The sequence below is a fragment of the Scyliorhinus canicula genome, unplaced genomic scaffold (assembly GCF_902713615.1).
Source record: "Scyliorhinus canicula unplaced genomic scaffold, sScyCan1.1, whole genome shotgun sequence".
NCBI lineage: Eukaryota > Metazoa > Chordata > Chondrichthyes > Carcharhiniformes > Scyliorhinidae > Scyliorhinus > Scyliorhinus canicula.
This window is the reverse complement of record NW_024055487.1, coordinates 156094-164854: the sequence shown is the minus strand read 5'-3', so window position 1 is coordinate 164854 and position 8761 is coordinate 156094. Positions and strand designations below refer to the sequence as shown.

Genomic DNA, 8761 nt, shown 5'->3' with positions numbered 1-8761 from the left:
CCCCAGACTTGACGGGTTTTGGACAGCCTTCATTGAGGCAATGTCCAAGGTTGTGAGGGTGGACGCGTGCCCGGTGAATGGCAGTCTTCGGGGTATCGAACCAGCCAGAACTATTCATAGGGAAAGGGGTCGACCCCCTTGCCTTTGCTTCCCTAATCGCCCACCGAGGAATCCGGCTCAGCTGAAGATCAACAGCATGACTCACAACAGCAGACTGTGTGGCAGACGTGTCGTAATTTCTCCACCTGGAGTAAATAAAATTTGCCATTTGAGGGTAGGAGGAGGGTTTCCAAAAAACGAGGAGACAATTCACCACGCGTTCCAACATCTTTACGAAGCCAACAGCCAAAAGAGCGAGGGGAGGGTAAGTTTGTGCATGTGTGTGTGTGTTTGTGGGGGGGGGGGGGGGCGGACCGAACGAACGAGACAACAGAGAACAAATAGGGAGGGGACGAGATTTGGAGGGAGGTTAGGGAGAGAGGAGGGGAGGCTGGAGCAACACCAGAACGGATAATCGGGGGCCTAGAGCAAGGCCACAAAGAAAAGAACTCCCAAAGAAACACCGAAATAGAGACGAAGGATGGGGGCGGGGGTAGGGGCAGCGGGGCCAATCTACAAAGTGGGAGAAGAGAAGGCGAAGGGGAAAGAGCTGCATTGATGTAAATAGATGACTTTCACCTATTTTACGTTATCTGATCGAATAAAGTATCTTTAAACAACAAAAACAGGGGCCAGAGGTGGTCAAGGAGTGGGTGCGGGTGGGTGTAAAGTCCTTGTATATTGTAATCGCATCACATAACCTTGTCCATTGTACAATGTATGATATCAAAAACTGTAATATAAGCATTTTTTAAAAAATGTTACATCTGCCATTGAACGTGCAGTGTGGTTTGTTCGACCACTCTTTGCCTGCTATTTCATATGTACCTCATGTTAATTCCGAAAGCTGGAGTATAAAATTGTCTTGCAAATAGTTTATTTTGTTCAGGAGCATGAAATAGTGTGGCTGTAACATCTTTGTAAACAAATATGATTTCAGATTCTGTCGACATCTAAATATATTAATAGTCTTTAACATGATCATGAAGCACTGTTCAACCTAAAGCAACCAGTGATAATGGCGAAGGGAAAAATGAGAAACTTCTTCAGCTCATTTCGAAACTTGGTCTGCGCTACTGCATAGATGAAGGTGTTGTTGCAGGAACTGAGTAACTGAAGCATGTTGGTCGTTTCTTGAAAGATGAAGTGTGGGTCATTGAAATCCAGACCCGTGAAGTAGACCTCAGCTGTAACCCGAACGTATAGGAAATGTCCAACATATGTGACCCAGAGGAGGAGGAAGCTGAGCGAGATCGCGAAGAGCAGGACAATCGACTTCTTGCGGTTGGCTATCTCTGGATCTCCGTCACTCTCTGAGCCCTTGAGCCTCCTGCGGGCTCTGCTGGCCTCTACAATGTGCCTTACAGTCAGGGCGTTGAGCATCAGAATAAAGAAGAACGGAAGAAAGGGGGTTGATACGTGGTCGAGCCAGTCATAAGCTTGCCACGACGGGATCGTGTAATAGCTGGACTTAATATCACAGAACCAGGGAATCTCGTCCAATACGTACAAGGGCTGGTAGGTGAAGTAAAAAGGGATGTTCTTGACGTAGCTCAAGGTAATGACCATTCCTATGACCAGCAATGCAGTTTTCTCGGTGCAGTATCGGGTCTTCAGTTTCTGACAGCAGATGGATACAAAACGGTCGAAGGTGAAGGCCACGGTCAGCCAGACTGAACCATCACGGGTCGCATAAACGAGCACGGTGCTGACAGCGCATCCGGGGGTGATCGATAGGACGCTGTACCTAAAGTAAATGCCACCAATCCGGTTGAGGATAACAGCGGTGACCATGACAAGGAAATCAGTCACTGCTATCGCTACCAGGTAGTAGGTGATACAGCGAGAGAGTCCGCACCGTCCTCGGGATAGGATGATGATCGCCATCAAGTTGGCTGTAATAGAGAAAAGAGAATGGCGTCACTGAGCAGACTCCAAAAACCAGCGACTCCCTGATACATTCCGCTACCGAAACCCTCCTGACCTGTCCATTTCGCACCTCCAGATTTCAATTATTCCAAAACCATTACTACTTGATGCAAATCCAATGCTGGATTAAACGTTTGTCAATTCATAAAATATCACAATCAATCTCTGCAACAAACTCCGCTCTCTGGCCACTGGGTCCATTCCCGTGGCTGGCCATCCTCTAAAGTTAGAGACCATTTACAATATTCAAGTCTTGTTTGACGGTGGGCTGAACTTCCAAACGCCCACATTCCCAAACCCGTCGGTCATAAGCACCGACACTGCATACTTCGACATTTCTCCACAGCCCATTTTATCGCCGGTCTGAAAGTCTGCCTTAGCTTAAGAGCTGCTCAAACCCTTATTTACCACTTTCATATGTCTACACTCCCAATTTGCATCGCCAGTGAACTCAACTGAAAGGGGCGGTACGGTAGCATAGTGGTTAGCACAGTTGCTTCACAGCTCCAGGGTCTCAGGTTCCATTCCCGGCTTGGATCACTGTCTGTGCAGAGTCTTCACATCCTCCACGTGTGTGCGTGGGTCTCCTCCAAGTGCTCCGGTTTCCTCCTACATTCCAAAGATGTGGAGGTTAAGTGGATTGGCCATGCGAAATTGCCCTTACGTGTCCAGGAAGGTTGGGTGGTGTTACTGGGTTATGGGGATACGGTGGAGGTGTGGACTTGGGTGGGGTGCTCTTTCCAAGGGCCAGTGCAGATTCGATGGGCCGAATGGCCTCCTTGTGCACTGTAAATGTTATGATTCAATGATCCAAAACTGTTTTTCCTAATGAATAACGCATACCACATCCCGTTCAGCCATTGAAAATGTACTGCCTTCGATCACAGCGCCAGGGCCTTGGGTTCAATTATGACCTTGGGTTACTGTCTGTGTGGAGATTTTTAACTTTCTCCCTGTATCTGTCTGGTTCCCTCTGGGTGCCTCTCACAGCCCAACAATGTGCAGTTTAGCTGGATTGGCTATTCTAAATTGCCCCTCAGTGTCTAAAGCAGATGTGTAGGTTAGGTGAGGCTAAGGGGTTATTGGGAAAGCGCAGGGGACTGAGCCTGTGCGCAGTACTCTTTTCAGAGTTTGGTACATGTTCGAATCGCCTCCATTTGAACTGATTCTATGATTGCCTAACAAAGCCTCTTTTTCAGCATTCTCTTGATTGTTTTACTTACCTCATGTGGCTTATTAGACTAATCCCTCCCCATTCCTGTGCCATCCTAATCATCCAAGGAGAGCCAATGGATGTTATCTATCTTGACTTCCAAAAGGTCTTTGACAAGGTGCCTCACGGGAGACTGCTGAGTAAAATAAGGGCCCATGGTATTCGAGGCAAGGTACTAACATGGATTGACGATTGGCTGTCAGACAGAAGGCAGAGAGTTGGGATAAAAGGTTCTTTTTCGGAATGGCAACCGGTGACAAGTGGTGTCCCGCAGGGTTCAGTGTTGGGGCCACAGCTGTTCTCTTTATATATTAACGATCTAGATGACGGAACTGGGGGCATTCTGGCCAAGTTTGCCGATGATACAAAGATAGGTGGAGGGGCAGGTAGTATTGAGGAGGTGGGGAGGCTGCAGAAAGATTTAGACAGTTTAGGAGAATGGTCCAAGAAGTGGCTGATGAAATTCAACGTGGGCAAGTGCGAGGTCTTGCACTTTGGAAAAAAGAATAGAGGCATGGACTATTTTCTAAACGGTGACAAAATTCATAATGCTAAAGTGCAAAGGGACTTGGGAGTCCTAGTCCAGGATTCTCTAAAGGTAAACTTGCAGGTTGAGTCCGTAATTAAGAAAGCAAATGTAATGTTGTCATTTATCTCAAGAGGCTTGGAATATAAAAGCAGGGATGTACTTCTGAGGCTTTATAAAGCACTAGTTAGGCCCCATTTAGAATACTGTGAGCAATTTTGGGCCCCACACCTCAGGAAGGACATACTGGCACTGGAGCGGGTCCAGCGGAGATTCACACGGATGATCCCAGGAATGGTAGGCCTAACATACGATGAACGTCTGAGGATCGTGGGATTATATTCATTGGAGTTTAGGAGGTTGAGGGGAGATCTAATAGAAACTTTCAAGATAATGAATGGCTTGGATAGGATGGACGTAGGGAAGTTGTTTCCATTAGCAGGGGAGACTAGGACGCGGGGGCACAGCCTTAGAATAAAAGGGAGTCACTTTAGAACAGAGATGAGGAGAAATTTCTTCAGCCAGAGAGTGGTAGGTCTGTGGAATTCATTGCCACAGAGGGCGGTGGAGGCCGGGACATTGAGTTTCTTTAAGACAGAAATTGATAAATTCTTGATTTCTCGAGGAATTAAGGGCTATGGGGAGAGAGCGGGTAAATGGAGTTGAAATCAACCATGATTGAATGGTGGAGTGGACTCGATGGGCCGAATGGCCTTACTTCCGCTCCTATGTCTTATGGTCTTATGGTCTTTTCCTGCAGCTCAATAACGATTTGTAGCAAATGTGTTGCACTGTTTAACAATATAACGTCCGTACAATGCTAAACATTATAACTCATATTTCTGCAGTCTAATAAATAATTGTTCTATAAGTGTGAAGGGTAACTTATTGACTATTTATTGTCCTGCTCTGTAATATAAAATTAAGTGATGCACTCTAATATATCGTAATGCAATAAACCTTTCAGCACGATCCTTAAAGGGAAGAGTTAAGAAGATTCAGAAGAAAAATAAATATTGCAGTTGAGATTCCGCTCTTACCTGGGACACCAATAATAGCGAGTGCCGGGTAATAAATGGCATAAAATGGTCCATTCGCTGGTCCATGCATCGTCTTTCAGGAACCAATTGAACTCTCATTTATACCAGTGACAGTCTCCAGAGGGGCAATTAAATTCCAACATGCCCGTTAGTTACAGATCGATGAATAAACAAATTAAGAGACGAGTCCATGCCTTTAATTTGTTCCCTGGGGTAAACTGCTGACTGCAACTTTTGCGGTCCCTCCCAGCCCCAAGATAATTCTCTGCGCCTCCATCAATCAAAACACCTCTTGCTAACTCTGAGCTGAAGTCTGATCTCTGATAAAAATCTGTCTCTTTCAATATCTGACATATTGTGCTTTTAGTTGACGGATACGTTGACGTGGTTTGCGTATTTGTAAGTGTTCTGGTGTTTAGTGCTGCATTGATACACAAATATTGAAATATATTTGCGAGGAAAGAACTTGAAATATTAATCGCAAACATGGGCGTATGAGGTCGAGCCGATCGTAGGCAAATGCTGCACCATGTGCACACAGCAGACCCCTTTGTTTATCCTCGGAAACCATCCATTCTGAAAGTGCCTTCAAATGTTCCAGTATGAATTTACAGTTTCTAGTGAAGAAACAATTGATAGCTGGCTGGTGGAATATTAATTCCGATAACATTGGGGCGAGTAATTACCGAGACATGACTCAGAGGCAATAACAAGAAGTGCAGTGAAAATGGAGGCACGATCCATAAAATCTGGAAATGAGCATTTTTCGGACAGTGGGCTGTGCAGGCAATATTACTGAATATATTTAAGAAGGAAATAGAACACTAAATGTGTCAAAGTGTGTGGAAAATGTGCTGGGGTATAGTTTTGATAGAGAACCCATTGTGATCACGTTGGATGGAGAAACTGGCTCGAAGGGCCGAATGGCCTTCTCCTACTACTATCTAAAATGTTTTCATATTTCGATGATGCATGGTGCTGTGTGGTATTACCTGAGATTGCACCTCGTAAACTACAGAGGCATTGTCTAGCTTAGTGTATCATTTCATTATAGTATGAAAACAAATTACTGCGGATGCTGCAATCTGAAACACAAGAGATAATGCTGGAAAATCTCAGCAGGTCTGGCAGCATCTATAGGGAGAGAAAAGTGCTAAAGTTTCGAGTCGAAAGACTCTTTGTCAAAGTAGTCATTGGACTCGAAACGTTAGCTCTTTTTTCTCCCTACAGATGATGTCAGACCTGCTGAGATTTTCCAGCATTTTCTCTTTTATTTCATTATAGTAGGTGCAGTATCAGTTACTGCTGTAACACACCATGCCACTGCTCATAGAACATAGAACAGCACAGCACAGAACAGGCCCTTCGGCCCTCAATGTTGTGCCGAGCCATGATCACCCTACTCAAACCCACGTATCCACCCTATACCCGTAACCCAACAACCTCCCCCTTAACCCTACTTTTATTAGGACACTACGGGCAATTTAGCATGGCCAATCCACCTAACCCGCACATCTTTGGACTGTGGGAGGAAACCGGAGCACCCGGAGGAAACCCACGCACACAGGGGGAGGACGTGCAGACTCCACACAGACAGTGACCCAGCCGGGAATCGAACCTGGAGCTGTGAAGCATTTATGCTAACCACCATGCTACCCTGCTGCCCCTATCATATCGCACTTGATTTGGCCACTGTTTATACTACACTGTGTTATGTTGTTATTAATACTCCACGAGGGAGGCATGGTGGTGACAAGATCTAATGCAATATAAAAATACATATGGTCTTTATTTATAATTTTTCAGATCAAGTGGTAATTTAGCATGGCCAATTCACCTATCCTGCACATGTTTGCGTTGGGGTGAGGTCCACGCAGACACGCGGAGAATGTGCAAACTCTATACGGCAGTGGCCCCAGCGGTTCGAACCCAGGTCCTCGGCGCCGTGAGGTAGCAATGCTAACCACTGCGCCAGCATGTCGCCCTCGTGGAGTATCAATAATAACTGTCCCACCAGGACACCCAGGTCTCGTTGCACTTCCCAGTTTCCTAAACTGCCATCATTCAAAGACTAATCTGCCTTCTTCTCTTTGCCACCAAGGAGGGTAACCTCACATGTACAGTCGTTGAAGGTTGGCATGCAGGTACAGCAGGCGACGAGGAAAGCCTATGGTATTCTGGCCTTCAGATAGAGAAGGTTTGAGCATAGGAGGTGGGATTGCTTTCAACAGTTATATGGAGCCTTGGTGAGGCCGCACCTTGAGTATTGTGTGTAGTTTTAGTTTGAGGAAGGACATTCTTGCTTTTGAGCATGTCCAGCGAAAGTTCACCAGACTAATTTCCGGGATGGCAGAACTGACATATGAAGAAAGATTGGATCGACTGGGTTTGGACTCACTGGAGTTTAGAAGAAATGAAATGAAATGAAATGAAAATCGCTTATTGTCACAAGTAGACTTCAAATGAAGTTACTGTGAAAAGCTCCTAGTCGCCACATTCCGGCGCCTGTTCAGAATGAGAGGGGATCTCATAGAAACATATACAACATATAGAATCCTGGATACATATACAATCCTGATGGGACTGCACGGGTTAGATGCGGGATGAATGTTCCCGATGTTGGGACTAGGGGTCACAGCCGATGAATAAAGAATGCGCCATTCAGGTCTGAGATGAGGCAAACTTCTTCTCTTACAGAGTTGTCGACGTATTGAAGTCTCTGCCACAGAAAGCAGTGAGGGCCAGTTTGTTCGATATATTCAAGAGGGAGCTGGAAGTGGCCCTTGCGACTAAAGGGAGCGAGGGGAATGGAAAGAAAGTCGTAGTGTGAGATGGGATTTGCATTATCAGCCATGAACATTTGAGTGGTGGTGCAGGCTCGAAGAATGGTCTGCTCCTGCACCAGTTTTCTGTGTTGATATATATGAGTAACCGAACAGAGGCAGATATGAAGTAGAAGAAATTTAAATACAGGATTGTGAGAAGATGGAACCTGTTGCCACATGGAGCTTGGAGCAGAGAGTATTGATACATTTATGGGAAGACTTGGAAATACTGGAAAGAGAACAGACTAGACGGACACAGGGAGCTGGATGGAAATGGCCAATTAGATATCGGACGGGAGGGGACAGTCTGGTCTGGAGTACATGCGCAGACACAATTTAGTTGGGCCGAACGGTCTATTCCTCTCCCCCAATTTCTATACTATGTAAACCACAGATAATACTGCACAGAGAGAACCACGGAGAGAATCAGTCATGGGCGGAAAGAATTGAAAACGTCAGAAGTAAATATTATTTCATTCTGCAATTGAGGCTATGATTTTATCAGAACACCATTAGTTTCCATGCCTGGGCTGTACCATTGGCTCCCTGGTTAAGGTGATAGATCCGAAAACTGACTCGAACCTCCAGGAAAGTTCTAATCCTGTACATTAATCGTAATTTACGATGAATGTCTGGAAAATGAATTCTCGGTTAAATGGAATAAAAACAAAATTCCAGATCTGATTCCTAACCTTGACCTCACACGAAATGCCGATGGAACACATCATTGTGACAGTTCGCATAGCAGCAACAAGAACAATTCCCTGACCGGGAATCGAACCCGGGCCACGGCGGTGAAAGCGCCGAATCCTAACCACTAGACCACCAGGGAAGCCGCTGAGGCAAGCTTCAGAAACACTGACCATGATCAATTCACTCATTCGCTCTATTCACTGGAACTGGCTTGTCCAACAGGGTATGTTTGGTTAAACTTTTCTCAGGGTCATAAACAGCCAAATAGAGGACAAATACCAAATCAGCTTGGGAGGCAGAGTGAAGACACAAGGCAATATGGCAAGGCTGGATTGCATTTGCTTTTATGCGAGGAGTCTTAACGACGAGGCAAATGAACTGAGGGCGCAGATTAACATAATCGAGAAAATATCCTGGGACCTCTCTGTGGAAACCT

At 45.6% G+C, this 8761-nt stretch overlaps 1 protein-coding gene and 1 non-coding gene across 2 annotated transcripts; both read right to left on the bottom strand.

Annotated features, from left to right (window-relative positions):
* Positions 1–1080: 1080 nt before the first annotated feature.
* Positions 1081–1986, bottom strand: LOC119960121 (probable G-protein coupled receptor 139). Its single transcript, XM_038787961.1, has one exon. It carries the CDS (start codon positions 1984–1986, stop codon positions 1081–1083), a length of 906 nt encoding a protein of 301 aa, XP_038643889.1.
* A 6406-nt stretch (positions 1987–8392) lies between these two features.
* On the bottom strand, positions 8393–8464 carry trnae-uuc. The gene has a single exon. It is a non-coding gene; the product is annotated as a tRNA-Glu (tRNA).
* Positions 8465–8761: the final 297 nt, after the last annotated feature.

Bases quoted from the DNA above. Each gene is read 5' to 3' on its own strand.
- LOC119960121 (XM_038787961.1), bottom strand. From the start codon at position 1,986: ATGGCGATCATCATCCTATCCCGAGGACGGTGCGGACTCTCTCGCTGT.